General features: G+C 49.7%; 1 protein-coding gene across 6 annotated transcripts in view; it reads right to left on the reverse strand.

Moving 5' to 3' along the window:
* Positions 1-5,726: 5,726 nt before the first annotated feature.
* TCF7 (transcription factor 7) overlaps positions 5,727-19,228 on the reverse strand; it is a 29,893-nt gene continuing 16,391 nt past the window's right edge. The window contains exons 4-11 of one of the 6 annotated variants that reach the window (XM_054694396.1): positions 14,389-14,500; positions 13,443-13,533; positions 11,500-11,619; positions 11,068-11,230; positions 10,853-10,960; positions 10,393-10,441; positions 9,263-9,335; positions 5,727-7,966 (exon numbers count right to left, since the gene is read on the reverse strand). In XM_054694396.1, the coding sequence (XP_054550371.1) occupies positions 7,516-7,966; positions 9,263-9,335; positions 10,393-10,441; positions 10,853-10,960; positions 11,068-11,230; positions 11,500-11,619; positions 13,443-13,533; positions 14,389-14,500 (1,167 nt within the window). In that variant the 3' untranslated portion in view covers positions 5,727-7,515. The other 5 variants (XM_037509329.2, XM_037509327.2, XM_054694398.1 and 2 more) reach the window with 5 other exon arrangements.

Genomic DNA, 19,228 nt, shown 5'->3' on the forward strand with positions numbered 1-19,228 from the left:
ATTCTCAGAAATTAAGCTGGTTTTTCCTTTTCCTTGGTTATAGGGGGGAAAATGGCAAGAGTTCAGACCTAGCTGGAGTGTCTCATCTGCTAATCCCCACTATAATGGTCAACTCTTTAAAAAAACATATCCACTCCAACTATATCCCTCACAATATCATGCAAAACATACATCTTTACTGAAAGTTTGGGATTATTAGCATATGCTGGGTTTAGTTTGGAAAGCTTCTCAGAAATGGGAGCCTATTAATACCAGATATTGATCTATATAATGCCCAAGAACTATTTGAATTACAGAGGTCGTAAATAATATCAACACCTATATTAAAGTATTCTGGGATCTTTCTGAATATTTAAGATTGCGTGGACAGATACTATAGCTTAAATTTTTGTTTCCTCCCTGACTTTTTATAGACTATGACCCTAATTTTTAAACAAAGTTCTGATACTTAGGTTTAATAAGATCTTGTAGCTCATCCAAGAGAAAGTAGGCCCTTTGTAGACCGTATGTGCCCAGTAAATCATAGGCATTGTGTTAACAGGCCCTTAAAGCTAACTGCAGCACTCTTTTCCTGCCCTTTTTACCCTGCTGTGTGCTTACTGTTTCTTGTCTGCAAAGAGTTTTCTAGGTTCTCATCTTATCCAAGGAAAGTGAGTGGCCCTTACATGTAGCCATATCTGTCTTCAAGATACTTCTGCTTATCCTTTCACTTCCCAGTAATTCTAAACTAAAATTGTAACATGAGGCCATGCTGTGAGGCTGGTGTCCTGCTCTTGCTTCTTAGTGCCTGCCTGTATGGCCTTGGATGAGTTGGAAATAGTATTTACTGTAGTTCACAGTTCTAGTATAGTCTACTTCATATTAGGTATTAGGTGGTCTAGTACTGAGAGACCGCTTGATAGCAAGACATAACATGTATTTAACAGCACTGTTAAAATAATTAAAATTGAGGGGGCACATCTGTATGAATTTTTATTAGGAACACAAGTGAAAGATGCTCGTGCAATGAAGGTCTAACATAATGAAAACAAAAATAGCTATTCTAGGGCATAGGAGGGCAAACCGGTGATAGCCTAGGTTTTGGAAGGTAGTCACTGCTGATTAATTATGAAGGTTCTCTTTAAATATTGGTGTATGTGGGAGACAGAAGGTGACATTTCTTGATTACCCTCAGGGCTAATTAGGGAATAGCCTATATTTTGACAGGAAAGAGAATGAGAGGAAGAGCAGATTTCAGCTGAGATTCAACAATGTTTGTCTTTTTCCTCTATATACACAGAAAATGCTTAACTAGTACCTGTGGTGGTGCTGTTGGTGATCTTCATTCTCTGTGATAGTCCTTTGACTTACTTTCCAGCTGAAAAAATAAATCCCTTTGAATGTTAGCTTATTTCTCTCTGGCAATGTCAGGAACAACAGATGTGCCCCCTCAATTTTAATAATTTTTACTTTGTGGAAGCAGGTTACCTCTTTTGAAGTTTGTTATATTTTAGTAGCTCACCTTCATAAATTTACCTTTAATACACAAGGTAGGTACTTCTTTGTCATTTGTGTATTTTTCCAAAGATTTACAAAGGCATTCCCCTAAGTTGTAGGTCCCTAAGTAGCATTACAGTTGAGATTTGTTGGAATACCAACTATTGGAATTAAGCAAGATGTACATGTAACTTGGTGAACTGCTGGCTGCTTGGTGAACTGCTGCTTGGTGAACTGCTTGGTGAACTGTTGTAATAACATGTGACAGTAATGCTGAGTTTAACCTGGAATTAGCAAGAAAAGGAGGATAGTAATAGTGTGTCACTATGGGCATGTGATTCTGCAGGCAGATATTCAAGACTTGACGTCTTAATTTACTTAAAAAAATGTCATTTGTGGGGCCTCCCCGGTGGCGCAGCGGTTGAGCGCTGGGTTGCGAAGCTGCCCGCAGCCTCTGCAGCGCCGGTTCGATCCCCGGCTGCTCCCCGGCCACCGGAGGAGGGTCCCACATGGCACGCAGACCTCTCCTGCCGCCTTCTGCCTGCTCTGCTCCCTGCTCTGGCTCTGGTGAGTTCTCTCACCCTCCCGCGATTCTGACTATACCTAGTGCTTATATAAATAAATAAATAAATCTTTAAAAAAAAAAAATGTCATTTGTTTTCTGATCCAGGATAAAAATTAAGAAGAAATGAAGTAAGTTGCCTAGGTTTTTTTTTTAATTTTCTAGAGGCATGTCTTATTTATCTATTTGTTTGTTTGTTTGGTTTATACATGCACTGGGTACAGTCAGAAGCGCGGGAGGGTGAGAGAATTCACCAGAGCCAGAGTGGGGAGCAGAGCAGGCAGAAGGACCAAAGTACACTGCTGAGGGGAGCAGCGGGCGGCAGGAGAGGTCTGCACGCCATGTGGGACCCTCCTCCGGTGGCCGGGGAGCAGCCGGGGATCGAACCGGCGCCGCAGAGGCCGCGGGCAGCTTCGCAACCCAGCGCTCAACCGCTGCGCCACCTGGGAGGCCCTAGTTGCCTAGGTTTTTAATTAGGGCAGTTTAAACAGGAAATGACTTCCACCAGGAAAGAGAACAGAGAGCAGTAGAGTTCTTGCTCTGTCTTGTCTGTGGCCATCAGAATCTCTAATTTTTCTTAGTTTAACATTTCCACTTCCACTTGCATTTGAAGATCTGGTTTTTTGTTTATCAAAGTTGAGTGTGCATTCAGGTGGCTGAGGAAATCAAATATTCTCCCTACAGAGTTGCTTGAGCTTTAAAAATATAGTAATCTTCAGTTATCTGGATTTGTATGAAACCTGATTTCTGGCTAGGAAAGGAGAATAAGGGAGAAAATGGCAAATAAAGGAAAAGCATATGAAATGTTTGAATGTTAAAGTATAGCTCCAGGCTTCCTTGTAGGGAAGTATAAGAGTTGGTTGCCCTTTTGGAGTTTTTAGTGTCATTAGAGGTAAAGTATAAATGCTGCTGGCAGGGGATGAGTAACTAATGGAAATATTGGATAGAACAAGATTAAATAGCAAATGGGGCTGCAAGGTGCAGGAAAGGTTCCACGAGGAGAAACTAACTTGGTTTAAAAGTAAGTTGATTTGGCTGGAGACCCAGGGATGCGATGGTGAGGGGGAGAGCAGTGCTTAGTCAGGAACTAGAAGCAGAAGGTCTGTCGAGCAAATAGACTGGAAGAGACATTAGGACTGCATTGGTGACAGAACTTTGGTGATGGCTCTAGGGAAAGTATTTTACCGAGAGTATTTATCAGATCCATGTTGGGCAGGGCAATGTTGGTTTAAACTAAGACATATAATAATGATGAATTTTAAAGTATTCTGAATATTGGGGGTCTTACAGCTAGAATCCTGATAACTTTGTTTATTGTTGTTGAAAATCACTGCCTCCATTCTGCTGCCAGAGTAAGAACTGAATGTGCATATCAAGATGAAGTAAGAAATAGTTTACTGCATGAAGTAGTGTAGAACATGTTACTTGGCCAACCTTGAGCGATTTGGACTCCTATACAGGATAGACTGAATATTGTCTATCCTGTTGAGCTGTCTGATGACAAGCTTGTTGGTGAAGGTGTTCTGTCAGATGGATTTTCAATGTGAAACTTCATTTGAGTGGTAGTTTTAACTCATGGATGACATAGTTGTATATTTTGCAGTTTTTGTATTGGTTACATCTGGTCTGTGTATCAGTATTGAGGAGCGTTTTGTGGGAGGAATATAGTTGCTCACAATATCTGCTTGCATTCTGACACTGCTCAGTCTGAGTTTTCAGGAAGTATTTAGCATGTTAACTTCCTATCTGCCAGCTGGTCATTTGATTCTGAGGCTCAGCCTGTTGCATAAAAGTGCTTTCACTTTGAATACTTTCCACCTGTATGGTTCAAATTCCTATTTGTCCTTTGTGTGTTGAGTGTGTCACTTCAGTCTGTTACAGTCTGTTAATCTGCTTCATATGCTTTGCAGATTTTTCTGTTTCAGGAAACCTAGAGGAGGGGGGAATGTAGAGCTACACTATCAGGAAACCACATTGAAGAGGCTTTTCCAGAGTGATTTTTTTTTTTTTTTTTTTTTTTTTGTGAATGGAACCCAATTCCTCCCCATCCATGTTTCTTACCCCCTCCCCATTACACTGACTGCACATGCCTGAGTGAGCAAGACTTTACTGAAGGAACGAGAGAATACCTGAATGGAAAAAGGAAGACTTTGGACAGAAAGCCCGGGTGAACTTGAAAGATGTGTCCGCTATTAACTATTTTCCATATAATTCACAGCTGCTGTCTCTTCTTCAGAAATTACCTCATGAAGAATGCTTGGGATCAGATAGATCCTGTCCCTGAGACAGAATTTGCCCTTCCTAGTTAACTATGCCCATTTCCATGCTATTCTTAACAGCTTAAAATCGCTCCTGATCTGAGTTAGGCTTTTGTTCTAGAAACCTGTGGAAACACTACCTCCCCCACCCCTGACCCTTGCCGCTACCCCCCCCCCACACACACACACCCCATCTATGTTCTCTTGTAAAACTCTGCTTTTTGAATATATGAAGTCAGGATCCCATTGTCCTCTGTGGACAGTACACCAGTGAAGGTCTGTTACCTATTCCAGACCATTATAGAGCTCAGGGTGATTTGTGATCAGTAGTTGATTGAAATAGTGGGGACCTGGAAATTTGACACATCCGAGGAACCAGGATCTGCATGGATGGCCAGCTGTTTCAGGGATGTTTGGGGAGTCTTAATTTCAGCTGTTTATTATAAAACAAGCTTTTTTTTTCTTTTCTTTTTTTTTTTTTGGTTTTCTACTTTCTATGTAGGCCTGGACTGATGTATAGATCTGGCAAGTCCTTGTTACCCTTTTTCTGTGTCTTTCTAGAAAGCAGATTGGTACTTATTACCAGTCTTACTCTGGCTTAATGTGAAGAACCATTCCTCTTCCCTGCACTTGTGGCCTTCCAAGTGGATTTACCGTCCATTGAATAGTGCTAGGCAGCAGTGCTTATTTAGAAGATTGCTGCAGTTCAGAAGAGTCTAGCCACCGGGGCTACTGTAAAAGTGGGAAACAACCTCAAATTGGGAATCTTAAGAGGGCCCCCGCTATCTTGCTGAGCTGAGCCCTTTTCTTATCTACTGTGCAGAGGAGGGCAGGGGGAGCAGCTACAGCAGGTCAATAATCCGCATTTTGGGCAAAATCTGCCAGTTTTCTGGGAATGTGTAAGAGAGGTTGAGTATCTTGTCTTACGTCTCAGAAAAACAGGGTTCTTGGCTGACATGGTGGAACTGGTTTTTATGTGATATTGAATTTCGGATTGCAATCTCAAATCATCCTGTGGCCTCGGGAATGTGCTGGTGTGATTTGGGAGGATTTGAGTTTCCTCTTTGAAGTCAGTATTTTAAAAAGGCCAGTCTCATTTTCAAAGCCCCCTCTCCACCTTCTCATACACAAAGGGTGCATTGTTCATGTACGCAGTGTACTCTAAAGGAGACACCAAATCAGATGCAGCAACCCAGACTTGCATAAGACTTGGTTAGAATGTAGTTTTTAAAAACTAGGCCAGTAGCCAGAGCGGAATTCTTTAAATAGGACAGATGTCGAGAGAATGGCTGGTTTCCTCTAGCACCCTTCCAGAAAGAAGCAAGGCTGGGATTACAACTTCCAGTGGCCTACTTTAAAGAGACACTACCCTGGAAGATGACTTTATTTATAAATATTTTTAAATATAAAATAAAAAAATATAACTCAGTGAAAATTACAACGTGACTACTTCAAAGCACCTTGACAGTCATTGGGAGGGGGAGAAGGGGTGCTATTAAAATACCCTTATTTTGGACATGATACCAGATTATGAAGTATCGCTGTTCAATTTTTTTCATTGAAATAGGTTATGTGCTTGTCAAGTGTTTTGTATTTTTCTCTGCCCTCAGAGAACAATGGAGCCTGGTGGTCCTGTGTGCCTCTTTTCATTTGAGTTGTCATAGGATTTGTGGGCAGCAGCTTTAAACCCATTTATTCTGAGTACTAGGGGACAGGCTGGCCTGTTAACCACTTGTGAGGTCAGAGGATTGGGGATTAAGAGCAAGGCTTGGAGTAGGAGCTTATACCCAGCATGAGTCAGGATTGGGACAGGGCCCTAATCCCCTTAAGGGGAAATGAGAGTGATTTCTGGCTCCTGTCAGGGAAGGACTTCAGAACATGTATATTGCAATAGGGAACAACTCCCAAGTTTTCATGGCTGCAGAGAAGGAAAGTGTGTTATGTTATGCTGTTACTGAGACCGCTTATTCCTCAGGGTCAAGCTTTGAAAAAGAAACCCAGTAAAAAGTATCTTTATTCTCATGTTAAAAAAGTTTTTCTATGATGATGCATTAACAATACAAAAATAACTTGGAACACTACAATGGTCCTTTTCTCTCTTGACTTCCTGCAACACTACACTAGAATAATGATCTTTGGATTCTGAGAAATCAGTGGCTAATGTAGAAACTAAAGGCTTTTGTTGGGGGTGGGGCTGGGGGTACGTGGACAGCCTTTTTCTTTGGATTCAGGTATATACAGTGAGGAGGAGGCAAAAAAAAAGTTAATTTAAAAGATTTGTTTAAGGCTCAGGGTTGAAGCTTGGCTCAGAAATGGGTTAAATTAGACTGTGGTGAAAAACCACTGTCCACCACTAGTGGTTTTCTGGGCTCCTTGCTTTGGCTGTAATGGTCCCTCTTTCTTGCAGCCCCATAGGGAAACAAGCTGGCCTGGGTTCTTGCTGGAAGTCGGGTGTCATGAAGTTTGGGGTTTGGCCCTTTTCACAACGACCCAAGAGTTAGCTGTACTGGCATGAATAAGCTGGATCTGGAGCTGTGAAAAGTGCTCTCGAAGTCAGGAGGAATGCACACCAGGTTTTAGGCTATGACTTTTTTTCCTTTACAGCCATTAGCAATAGGCCTGGGACCTTAGTATTGGTACTTAAGTGGGTGAGTTTCTCAGGAAATAATTTCAAATAATTTGAACTACAGCTCCTGGTGCCCCACCACACACACTTGCCTGATAAGTTAGTGTCAGGTTATTCTTGTTGCCTAGGGTGATAGACCTAAACTTGACCTACTCCATTCCCTCCTCTTGCAAGCTCCTGAGAACGTGGCAAGACTTATTCTCTGGTCCAGTTTACAAATAGCAGCTGATTTTCTGTAAACTGGGTTTCTCCAGGACATTGAGAGAAGCATTATTGTCTTTAAGCTTTGTGGTTGTAACTGCGCTCACATGGTTATTTGATAAACCAGCTCATTCTTGGCCTATGAAGTGTCTGGTGTAGGGAGGGCATAGCACTGTGGGGGTGAGGAGAGCAGGGTAGGGAAAGCAGCAGGGCCCACTCCAGCCCACTTGTAACTATAGCAGAAAGACAAGGGAGTCGGGGGCATGTGGCTGGCTAGATGGATGGTTAAAAAGAACAAACGCAGGCTGCCATGGGCATGAGGGATGCCCTTGATCAGATGATTTACAACACAGATCTGATCCCCACCACAGTCTGAATTGATGGCCTTGGGTTCAGGCAGAAGTTGTGCAGGCTTTGAAATCTCTGGAGCCTGGACCTTGAGAGGGAATTAGCAGGGCCACTGGCCGGTTGCCACGTGCTTTGGGACTCTGTCGCCTCCTCTCAGAGGGTGGCCCCCCGGAGGAGACCACATGTCCTGTGCACGCTAGGCCTCCTGTCTCTGAGATTCCTGTTGCTGTACCTGTATACTCTGCAGGGCGCTGCTGGGGGCCTATGGGGGCCCAGGGGGCTGGGAGGCTGAGAGTGGCCGAGAGACTCGGTGATGTAGGCGCTGGCTCCGCAGGGCTAGCAAGCAGTTCTGTGGGGAAGCGGGGCAGCAGGAGGTATGAGGGTGAGTCCCGGGGGGCTGGGGACCCTGGGCAGCCTAGAGCACTGTCATCGGAAGGAACGGGGCTGGGGCAGCGGCCTTCTCCGGGTAAGTACCGAATGCATTTCTTTTTCCTCCTAGGAATAGTGAAGAGAGTTATCTGTAAACAGAGGGTGAATTCATAGTCATACACCACAACCAAAAAATGCTGTTCTTGCACCGGCCTAGTTGTCCCCTCTCCCATCACTTGGGCGATGTGCCTGTGTCTTCAGATCTGAACCAGCACTACAACTCTGTTGGGCCTGGCTTAGACCTGGGACAGGTGCAGTTCCCGCGACAACCACAAGGTGGCACAGGAGCTTCATGTCATTAGGTCCTTGGGGCTGTTTTCCAGGGGCACCATCTCCCCGCCTGTACCACTGAGCCTCTGCTTCACGTGTACTTGTGTGGGCTCACACCTGCCTTCAGGCAAGCGGCTGCAATGCTTGTAGCTTCTTGGGCTGAGCAATCCCAGTGCTTACCCACTCTTGACAGACACCTCATAGTTCAGTTTGTCTCGGAGTAGCAGGGAATGGATGGACTAAGAACTCCTTTGAGGACAAGGTTGCCACCCATCATGGACAGGCACACACATTGCCCCCTCCCCATCCCCCTTTATCCTCTGACAGGGAGCATAGTGGGCATTCTGAGGGGCCAAGTATTCCCGAGAGTCAGTGAACTGCTGCCTGAAAGTAGCCTCAGTTTCACCAGGATTTGGCCTAAACCTAAACTAAGCAACTTTAGCCACTTGGTACTTACACCTTCTTCACCCAAACACAAATATTTGTTGTATAGAGAAACACAGGTTTAGTGCCACAGGTTCTATATGGCTCTCTGGCTAGGACAGCTCGGGGTATCCCTGCTCTGCCCTACTTACCCACCAGCCCTCTGGTCTCAGTACAAACAAGATATGATGAGTCACAGGGTGACTCTGCAATCAGGTTATTTAGGTTTTCTAGTTACCTTGAATGGTAGAGGCAGGGATCCCCACTTGAAGTGAGGGAGCTGGCAGGCTATGATTACATTGAGGCCTGGGAACGGACCAGGCTACTTGAATGGTGTATGTGTGATTTGTTGGTGTTAGCACCAGACTGCCATTACTGGGAGACCTAAGGCACCAGGAGCCAGAGGTAACTGGAGTCTGCCTTTCCTGCCCTTCTAAAACATTCTCTCCCTCCTCCTGTATTATTGTTCTACTTAGACCTAAGTGATTTTCCCCAGAAGCTGTATTCTGTGTTCGCTCCCATTCTTAGAAGGAAGGGACTCCCCAGTCTATGGGTTTGATTGGAAGCTGGGCGGGGAGGGCAAAAGAGGGCTACAGGTCTAGCAGAATGTGTGCAGAGTCAGGGAAGCAGCTTGAAGCAAAGGGAGGATGGTGGTGGGGACAAACCCACCTGCACGGACCACACCAATCCGTCTGCTGGTTGAGGCCAAAGCGAGCACGGCATTTCTTAGGCGAGCCAGGGTCTGCTCACAGCCATGCCAGAGGGGCAGAGCAGGGCAGAGGGCGAGAGCAGGCAGGCGGCAGGGCAGAGCGGGGCCCAGAAAGAAGAGGTAACATCATTGTTAGCCAGTCATAGACACCCCATAGCCCCCACAGGCAGTGTAGGCCTCTCCATGGCACAGCCAGCCCCAGTGGGAGCCCTATAGCCCAAAGCCAAGATATCAGGAAAGGTGGGGACCCACCTGGGCATTAGAAGCAGTGAAAAGAAATGGTGGGTTGAGAAGGAAGAGACCCTGTCAGGCTGGCTCCTCTCTGTGGCTTGTGGGGGCAAAAGCCCAGCAAGGCCTATGAGATCCGGTCTCTCTGTCTTAGGACTTTATAGCCCTTCTCCGACTACCTGCCCATTTTACCAGGTTTTCATTATTGTCAGTGCCCCAGTCTGCCTGACCCCCTATCCTGTAGCTCAGGCTGGAGCTTAAGTCTCTTAAGCACTTTTACATATGGAAAGAAAGACCCATTCTTCAACCTCAGAGAAAGGGCTAAGGACTGCCCAGCCCCAGTTCTAGCCTCTCGCTTCCCTGTATGGGGGCAGCACAGTTGAGAAAGTCATTCATAATACGGTGTTTGTATGAACAGACTTGGGGGAGGGATTCACACACAGGAAGCAGGCTGGGGCTCCTAGGGCCCTCTAAACTTTACTAAAATGAAAACTGGGCAATTGCAGGGATGGTAGAGAAATTGTCCAGACGGGCCTCTACTGATGACCTACTCTTCCCTCAGAAGTAGCCGGATGCAGTGATTGGGTTGAGCACGGGATCAGAGTCAGTTCCCTACAGGCATGTCCGGCAAAGAGCAAAGGTGGTGAGGGGGTGGCAGGCATGACAGCTCTGCGACATGAATTGGCTTCCGCTGGTTTTCCTGGGACATAGAGCTTGGTGTAGAGCTTGACATACAGGTCTTGCCCCCAGACGGCTAAGGGCAGGTCCTGAAGGTCTCTGACTGATACCTGCCCCACCCTCTGGACCCAAGTAGGGCTGCTGGTGGAACGGGGCCCCCACTGCTGCTGAGGGAATGCCTCACCTGTGTTGGATTCTTGGTGCTTTTCTCTTGACCGCCTCTTCTTCTTCCCCTGCAGGGAATAAAGTTGCTGCTGTAAGCCCAGTGAGTGACTGGGACAGAACCTGCTGCCTAGCCTGGCTGCTGCTGGGATTCTGGGCCTGAAGTCCATTTCTACCTGGGGGCCCTCAGTGTTTCTTGATTGCAACTCTTGCTAGATGACCATGGGGCAGGGAGGGGCTCCTCCTTCCTCCCCTTCTGCCCATGTGGCCCAATCAAGTACAGGGCAGTAGTCGTGTGGGGGAATGTACCCTCGGTGGGCCTGTTTTTAGGGGCAGCTCCCCTCGTCCTCTAACGAGCTAGCCAGGGGACGCCTTGCACCCTCCACCTGTCCTCACTGTGCCTTCCCCGCCGAGACTGGCCTGTCTGGGCATGGCTTCTTTGAAGGTTACCCTACCTACCCCTGCTGTGTGTCACTACTCACATAGTTGTCCCGCGCCGACCAGCCTGGATATAGCTGCATGTGTAACTGCCTCTCCTTTCGTGCCAGCTCATAGTACTTGGCCTGTTCTTCCCGTGACAGCGCGTGCCACTGCAGGGGGGGAGAGCGACACAGGTGAGTGGTATTAGTCAGCAGCCTACATCAAGATGAAAGGTGGTCAGAGGCCACCCCTGATGCCCACCAGCCCATCGTCATACCCTGCGGCCCAGGATCTGGTTGATGGCAGCACTCTCCTTGAGCGTGCACTCTGCAATGACCTTGGCTCTCATCTCCTTCATGTACAGCATGAAAGCATTGAGTGGCTTCTTGATAGTTGGCTTCTTGGCTTCCTTTTCTGCCTTGGACTCTCCCTGTGTCTTCCTGAGGGCACAGGTCCAGATCACTTGGGAACTCCCCGTGCCACCGCCACCCTCCACCCCCACTCCAGTGTCTACTTAATGCTACCACCCTCTAGTGTGCAAGAAGCAGTGGTCAGTGAGAGAGTTATACAAGATGGCTTGACCAGAGGCGACCTCTGGCAGTTCTGGAGCTTCAAGGCAACAAGCCTTGGGCCTGGCAGGAAGAATATGAATCCTGGCTGATAACAGATGGGAACTTCTACCCCATTCCCCAGTTGCCTTTTCACTTACAGGCTGCGGTCATAGGGCTGCAGCTCTTGCTTCCCTGAGGGGGGCACGATGGCCGGGTGGGGAATGGCTGCCGGGTGACCGGGTACGCCGGAGCCTAGCATCAGGGATGGGTGGGTGAACCTAGAGGCAGGAGAAGAGTTAACACTGAGGCAGGTATGTACCGGTCAGACCTCTGGACACATGGAGGCCCCTACATGGCACACGAGGACAGCTAGGAACAGAAACCTCACTGCCACTGTCCTGCACACAAGTACACACAGATACAAATACCTGCTCCCCACGCATTACACAGACACATTGCAAAAATGTACATGCCGCCCAGGTAGTTGGTAATACCCTAAATGGCTACTGAACCTGACTCCTCGTCTCCTACCTGTATCAGTTCAGCATCAATGGCCTCTGGCTGCTCTGAGGCTTTCTCACTCTGCCCCTCTAGGCCTTTCCATCCTACACAGTGGCCTTTTTTAAAAACACCTGATGGTTCCTGGCCACTCCTACAATTCCTCCACTGCCTGTAGACTAAAGACTGGGTGCTTACTGGCTACTTGCAGATCAGGAGTGCAGCTGCCATGACATCCCTGCTGCCGCCCCTTTACCCCTGTTGGCTGTCACTTTCCACTGACAGACCTGGCTGGGGTCTCCTTGGTTCTTCCCCACCCCCAGAGAGCTGACTGAACTCTGCTGCGTGTGTTTTCCTCCCTGGACTGTGCTCCAGTAGGGCTGGAAATGGCTGCTGAACGGCCTGTTCCATACTGTCACTGAGGGTGTGAGTTAAGTGAAGGGCTGTAACTCCTACCTTATGTGCAGTTCTATGATTTGTACATTGCCTCTTGCTGCTGGCATAGATGTAGGGGTCCCTGAGCAAGCAGCCAGAGGTTGGAAGGCAAGAGGTTGGAGAAAAAATGTAAGTAGCCTCGGACATAGCCCAGGAGCATCCTCCTGACCCGCCCTTCCCTCAGCAGGGATGCAGAGGTGAGTGCACATACCAGCTGACTCACCCATGCAGAGGCAGGGCACAGGCACGTGTGTGTATGCACTGTTCCTGGCTGCTCTGTGCTGCTCTGCTGCACACAGTGGCCTGGGCGCAGTTCTTGTTCTCAGGCACAGGGCAGCAAGGGGCTGCAGATTGACAGACGGACGGCTGGACAGACGACTAACACAGGGCAAGCACTGGCCTGGGCATGGCTTCGTGTGGGCACTGAAGCCTGGGCAACAGGAAGCGGGAGCCTGGCTGCAGGGCTGCAGGGTAAGGGACTCACCTGGGGTAAGGGGTGCCAGGGGCTGCTGTGGGGGCAGGGAAGTGCTGTCTATATCCGCAGGAAGGGGACAGGGGGTAGAGAGGAGGGCTGGGCCTGTGGTTGGGAGAGACAGCTGTTAGCAGTCTGGCTACTGGCCAGATGTGGGCAAGGACTTCCCCACCTTGCTCTGGTTTGACCCATACTGTGATGCTACAGGTCTCGGCTTCGAGGACTCCAGTGTACGTTTCAAGCATCTGCCACCAGAGGGCAACCTGTGCTTCACCTTTTTCCTCTAGTCTTGAATTGGTGTTTAAGGGGTGCTGGTGGCAGCTTTCTCCTGGGAACTAGTTCAGTTTCCTATCAAGGAGCTGAGAAGCAGCAGCCTCTCTTGTAGCAATTCCTGCTGTCACCTGCCTACTCAGGCCTGCCTCTTCTTCCTCACATACTCACAGGTCCTGAGCAGCCAAGAGTCCCCCGCTAAATTTATCTTAGACTCTGAGTTTAAATACAACAGGGCTGGGACCAGGAACCGGTCTCCCACCTCCCCAAAGGGAGTATGTCAGGTTACCTGGGGAATGGATAGTACTGCTAGCCAGCACCTCAAACCTCGGAGCTGGCAGCAAGGTGCTCGGCACAGAAGGATAGATAGGATAGTAGGGGTCTGACCAGCACACATCACCCTTTTCCCATAGGACCCACACTCACCAGCTCACAGTGTGGGGAAGCTGTCCCATGCTGCTTGAGGTCAGAGAGTAGAAGCCAGAGAGGTCAGGGGTCTGCAGGGGCCTGTGAACTCCTGCAGTGGGGAGGGCCAAGTCAGTGAGCTAGCCTGACCTGGAGCCCTTCAGCTAGTTATTTTAGTTTAAAGCCACTTTTGTGGGGGGAAGGGGAGAACCTCTAAATGCCATTCCCCTACTGCCACCCCCATTTCCTAGAGGACCAGATATATTGGTTTGTTCAGGACTATCCCCCCTATGTAACAGTACCCCCTTTTACAGGCCAGGAACTTAGGCAGAAGGATTGCGTGACTTGCACACTGACTGGCTGGTGGCAGAGTTGGGAGTCACTCAGGAGTGGGATGCTAGGCCTTGCCACACCCTTCTCTGCTGGTTTGCAATTGGGGCTCCCTACTGGGGGCTTTGACCTGGCTTTCTGGGCAAGAGGCGGGCCCCTGATCTAGGGGAACCTGGTGTGGGGAGACTGGGCTCCATTCGCCCCCCTCTGCTCCCCCAGGGTTGAGTCAGCAGGTTTCCCACAGCCAACAATGGCTGTTTTCAGAATGACTTTGCCTGGGGCTGAGGTGAATCAGCCATCACAACCACCACTTTCCATTTTCTCACTGGGGGAGGGAAAGGCTAGGAGCTTTATAGTTATCAGCTTTGCTCTATGCCTACTGTCCTACTGGCACTGTGGCAGCATTCAGGATTACGCTCCTACTGCAATATAAAGCCTTCAAATTTTGACCTGGCATCACCTCCCCCAACCCTCTGGTATTATCAGGTCCCCAATTCATCTTTCTGGCATTTTCTTTGGGCCCAGGGTTTGTACAACCTCAGATTCCCAGTTTTCAGACGGACAGCCATGAGGTATGAGAAGCTGGGTACTTGGCCACCGAACTCCAGGTCTCTTACCACCCCATCCTGGTCCCTACCTTGCTTTTGACTGATGTCAGCTGGTGCAGCTGTGGGGTGTGGGCTGCTGAAATGTTCATAGAGAGGAGAGAGTTGTGGGACGCCGTGAGCGGGTTGACTGGCCTTGTTGTGCTGAAAAATGAGAAGGAGTAGGGGTGAATATGGGGAGATCCAAGGGAGGAGGCATAGGAATAGGGGAATAGTATAGGCTGAGCCCCAATTAGTTGTGTACAGGTAACATATAGAACAAAAGTTGAGGTGAATCAAAACTACAGGCTTTGGGAGGAGGAACTATTCTAGCCCTCGGTGTCTAGTAGCCCTGCCCGACTGCCCACCAAGCTATCCCCATGCCACCCCAACTTTACCCAAGTAGTCCCACCTTCTAGACCCTCTTTCTGCACACAATCCCAGGAGGTACATCTTCCCTGTCCAGGAAATTCTTCCTGGCCTTCTGGTCTCAGATCCCCCAGTTTCTGGGGGGCTACTCACAGCCTTTAGCCACAATAGCAGGGCATCATGGCCTGAGGACACCCAGGACCATCTGGCGCTTTCCTGCCTCTTCCAACCCCCAGACTAGGGGTCCTGAGTCAGATCCTCTGTCCTTTCTCAGCCTTAACAGAATTTGTTAACACAGGAAAGGGCCCCCTACCCCTAGCCCTCTAACTTGGGAGGTGGGACAGGGTAGGGCCAACCTGTCTGGCCTCTGTACTTCCTGTTTCCTCAACTCCACAGGACTCTTACTTTTCACACAGATCACATGGATCTGTCATGAGGTGACTCCGGCAGGCAGGGAAGGGGGCTCTCCATTGCAACCCAGCCACCGGGAGTTGCTGCTCAAGCCCAGGACCCAGCTCTGCATGTGCCCGGTGTCCTGGGCAGGATGGGCCCTGGAGAATCATCTACAACTTTGGCTCAGGTTCTCACTCAGAAAAGTCCATTTGCAGGAATGCTGCTGGCTTGGAACGCAGAGACTAACTGCTGACCCGTGTGTGTGCAGAAAAATGACATGGTAATGAGAGGGTTAGGTCCAGCTCCTGCCTTATGGGTAAAATTTCCTAATGGTGAATTAGCCTCCTTCACATCTCGGGGCTTCAGTTTTCTCTTGTATAATGAATGGGGTTCTGGTCCCTCATCACTGGTTTAGGGTAACTTATGGGAAGGAGGCCTGAAATGGACCCTTGGCGCTGGCTGATGAAGGGAAGGCTAGGTATGAGCCACACTGTAGCTAAGGCTTGAGGACAGGTGCCCATACCTTCCAGCAACAGCCCTGGCCACCATCTTCCCCCACATTTCTGCTGTCGGGAGCTTGAGGCTGGATAACAGCTGCTCCCATCCTCTGAACTGGGAGGGCGCTAACACTCCTGTCAGTCTCCTGCTCTTCGTCGCCAGCAAGAGAAGCCATGCACAGAGCTAAGCAGGCTTCCTTCTGTTATCAGGTGGTTAGCCTGATGTCCCCATGGTGGTGGGTCCTTCCAGGTTGGCATGAATTTGGGACTATAGCCCCATCCTGAGCCTGATGTCCCACCTGATTTGACCCCCTTCTGGGGCAGGACAGAAAATCTTCTATCAGCCCCGGGGAGGGCTCCTACTGTGAGCTGGAGGAAGACTTGGGCCCACCATGTTCAGCTCCTCTTCAAGACCTTACAATATCTGAGCGCTAGTTTTCTTTCTCAGCTACTTGAAGGTGATTGAGTCAGACAACACCAAACAGCTCAACCATTCAGATGTCAGGTAATGAGGAAGAGGCATGTAGAAAGCCCCTCATCCACCCTGAAGAACCTTCACAGGCAAGGAGAAAATGCTACAGTCCTTCCTCTGGTGCTGGACCTCACACAGGGTCCTGATGATGCCATTGAGGGTTTGCCTGGATGGGCGGGCATGTATGGCACCCAAACTGGCAGCATCACCTGGGGCGGGAAGGGGGGTGATGATGGAGCCATGTCCCCACATTTTGGGTGTCATGACTCCATGTTGCTGCCTCAAAACCAGGCTACCTGGGCAAGCTGGGGGAGTCTCGGCTGCTTTCAGGCTTTCTTTTAACCCCAGCACTGATCCCAGACACAATCACCATAGTTGGGATTGTGGGAGAGCACTAGGAGGGCTGGCAAGAGAGGTATGAGCCAGCTGTGGCACACGTGGGCGCACACGAAATCTTCTGTACAGAGTACCTGTCATGAGCCCGGCACTTGCCAAGCACCTTGCAAAATCCACCTCATGCCTGTTAAGGTATCAACAAATGGCCATATCGCCCATCAGTCAGTTGTCCCCCAGCTCCCACACCATGTCTCACACTCTCCTTCAAGTAAACCTCAGTAGAGGCACCCCCCCCCCCCAACTCACTGCCTGTGGTTCTCAGCCACCATTCTCCAGTCTCGCCAGTCTCTTGCCCAGATGACGTCAGGGTCCCTAATGATTTCCATATGCCTGAACCCAGTGGTCCATTCTCAGTCGCCTTCTTACCTGACCTCTTGCCCACATGAGACACAACTGATTTCTCCCTCCTCCGCGAAATGTTTCTTCACTTGGCTTCCAGAATGCCACAATTGTCTGATTTTCCTCTGGCCACTTCTTAGGCTCATTTCTGGCTCCTCTTCCTAACCTGACCTGAGGTTGCCTCTCAACTCTCTATCTACTCTCACTCCTCTAGGCTTACAGCTTAAACGTATTCATCTGATGGTCCACATATTTATCTCCAGCCCACACGTCAGAACTTCACTCTCCAAATGTCCACGCAATGACTCAACTTGGAGACCTCGGATGCTGCCCACGCTTAATGTGTCCAAATCAGCCTTTGACTTCCTACCCCAAATGCTGGCTTCCATCGTTGATGGCGACTCCTCTTCCAGTAAATATCTTGGATTATTCCTTGACTCCTTTTTTCTCTCATCCAGTTTGTCAGCCAGTTTAATGGCTGTACTTTTAAAATATATCTAGAATCCACCACTTTTTCTTTTCTCCCCGTGTCCCACCCCTAAACACCTTTTGTCTGTGTCTAAAACGCCCAAACACCTCCACATCTCACCTGCATGACTGCAGCCAGCCACTATCCTGCCACCACACAGAGCGGTTCACATCGCTCCTCTACCTAGTCTCCAACCCAAGTCTACCAACAGCTCTGCGAGATCAGGCCCCCACACCCTCACCAGCATATGACCCTGCTATCACCTGGCTCACCGTGTCCAGACTTCAGCCTTCACCATCCTGCTCCACTTACTGTAGTGATACTTTCTTCTAAAAGTGCCCTTGCTGGCCTTTCACTGTAGGATCCTGGCCAGTATGTCTCTTGTAAAATAAGGATGAGACTATCAGCCCTCACTATGCCATTGGTCACATATGCACAAATCCTGCTTTATCCTAGAATTTTGGGGTTCAGGAGCAAAGGACCTATGAAGGCTGGAAACTTCTTGGGCCTCTTTTTCCTGATAGGTAGGGAGAAGATGACCTCAAAGCAGGTTTTCCAGTAAACCACCGTCCCCTGGCCATGTAGGATAAGTCCCAGGTTGCAGCACAGCTCAGACTAGGCCTAGGAAACCTCAGAGTCCAATCCAGCCTCCAGCCACTGGCTTGTATGTATGTGTGTGATGGGGGGTGGGGGTGGGGCTTGAAGAGAATGTGTGTGTCGGGGGAGGGGTGTTGCATGGTGGGCAGAGGACTCTTCCTGTCTATCAGCCTTCTCTGAGAACTGGGGAAGAGCCTCATTAAACAGGAATCTGCAGCCAAACCACAGGAGCGATGCTGGCTGGGGCAGAGAGCCTGCCAGCAGCTGGAGGCCCTGGGCTGGCCAGGGCAGGGCACTGAGGGCCTGGCCAGTCCTTCCCACATTCATTCAAGCTGTCTCTCAGCCTCACTCCCCAGCCTTCTCCATGCCAGAGGGAACTGTCTGGCACAGGGTCTGGTGGCCCATGCTCCCCTCAGCCAGTGGAACGTCCCGCTCCATGGCCTCAGCACAAGGCTGTCCCAGGGCCAGGCTGCCCAGACAACAGGGTGGGGTTGCCTGGGGCCTGGCGCGCATATGGGGAGCCCAGTGACTGCAGCTCCCCTCCTCTCCTCCCCCTGATGGGGACTGTGGCCAGCCTCCAAGGGAAGGAAGCGGGTCTGGGTTGATTGTTCCCACCAGGCTCTGAGCAACTCCACAGAACCACCTCATATCTCACCTCTGAGGGAAGAGCGTCGAGCACAGAGCTGAGTAAGTGTTCCCGGCATGGTGGACTTTTACATACGAATGATAAACTCAACAGTAGTCAAACTCCCTGGTCATGACAGTCCAGGTCCCCTGGCCTTTGCCCATGCCTGCAGCGCAACCCCCAGCCCCACCAGAGGTTGCAGCACTCCAGCACGGGTCCAGGACTCTGAGACCCCTGGACTGGAAGTAAGGTCCACTGCAGTCCAGCACTGCTCCTCCTGTTCTTGCCTGTGCCAACACAAAACCTGTTGTCCCCAAGGAGGTCCTCATCCTTCTGGGTTAGTTTCCACAACCCATGGCTAGAAATCTCTCCCTCTGGTGCCGCAGCATGCCCTCCTCTTGTTGAGCAGGCTGGAGCCAGGAAGAGGCCCAAGGGCAGGGTTGGGCAGAATATATAAGGGGGGGGGACCCCTGAGGTAGGTCTTCTCTGCTCTGAAGTCAAGCTTGGGCCTGGCTGGGCTGCCCCTACCTTCCCCCTTCACCCCCCGCCCCTCACTTCCTGCAGGCTCAGGTGAAAAATAAACACAGTCGGCATTTTCCCTGCAGACCGCAGCGGTCTGCTTACAGGCGGTGTGCACACTGAGAGCCCTTGCCACCACCAGCAGAGAAACTCCCTCGCCTCTGACGGTTGACTCCGAAAACCCCCAAACGCTTGAACCCCACAACACTTTCCCAGC

Source organism: Talpa occidentalis, unplaced genomic scaffold (genome assembly GCF_014898055.3).
Source record: "Talpa occidentalis isolate TD23 unplaced genomic scaffold, MPIMG_talOcc4v2.1 talOcc4.13, whole genome shotgun sequence".
In the NCBI taxonomy this organism is placed as follows: Eukaryota; Metazoa; Chordata; class Mammalia; order Eulipotyphla; family Talpidae; genus Talpa; species Talpa occidentalis.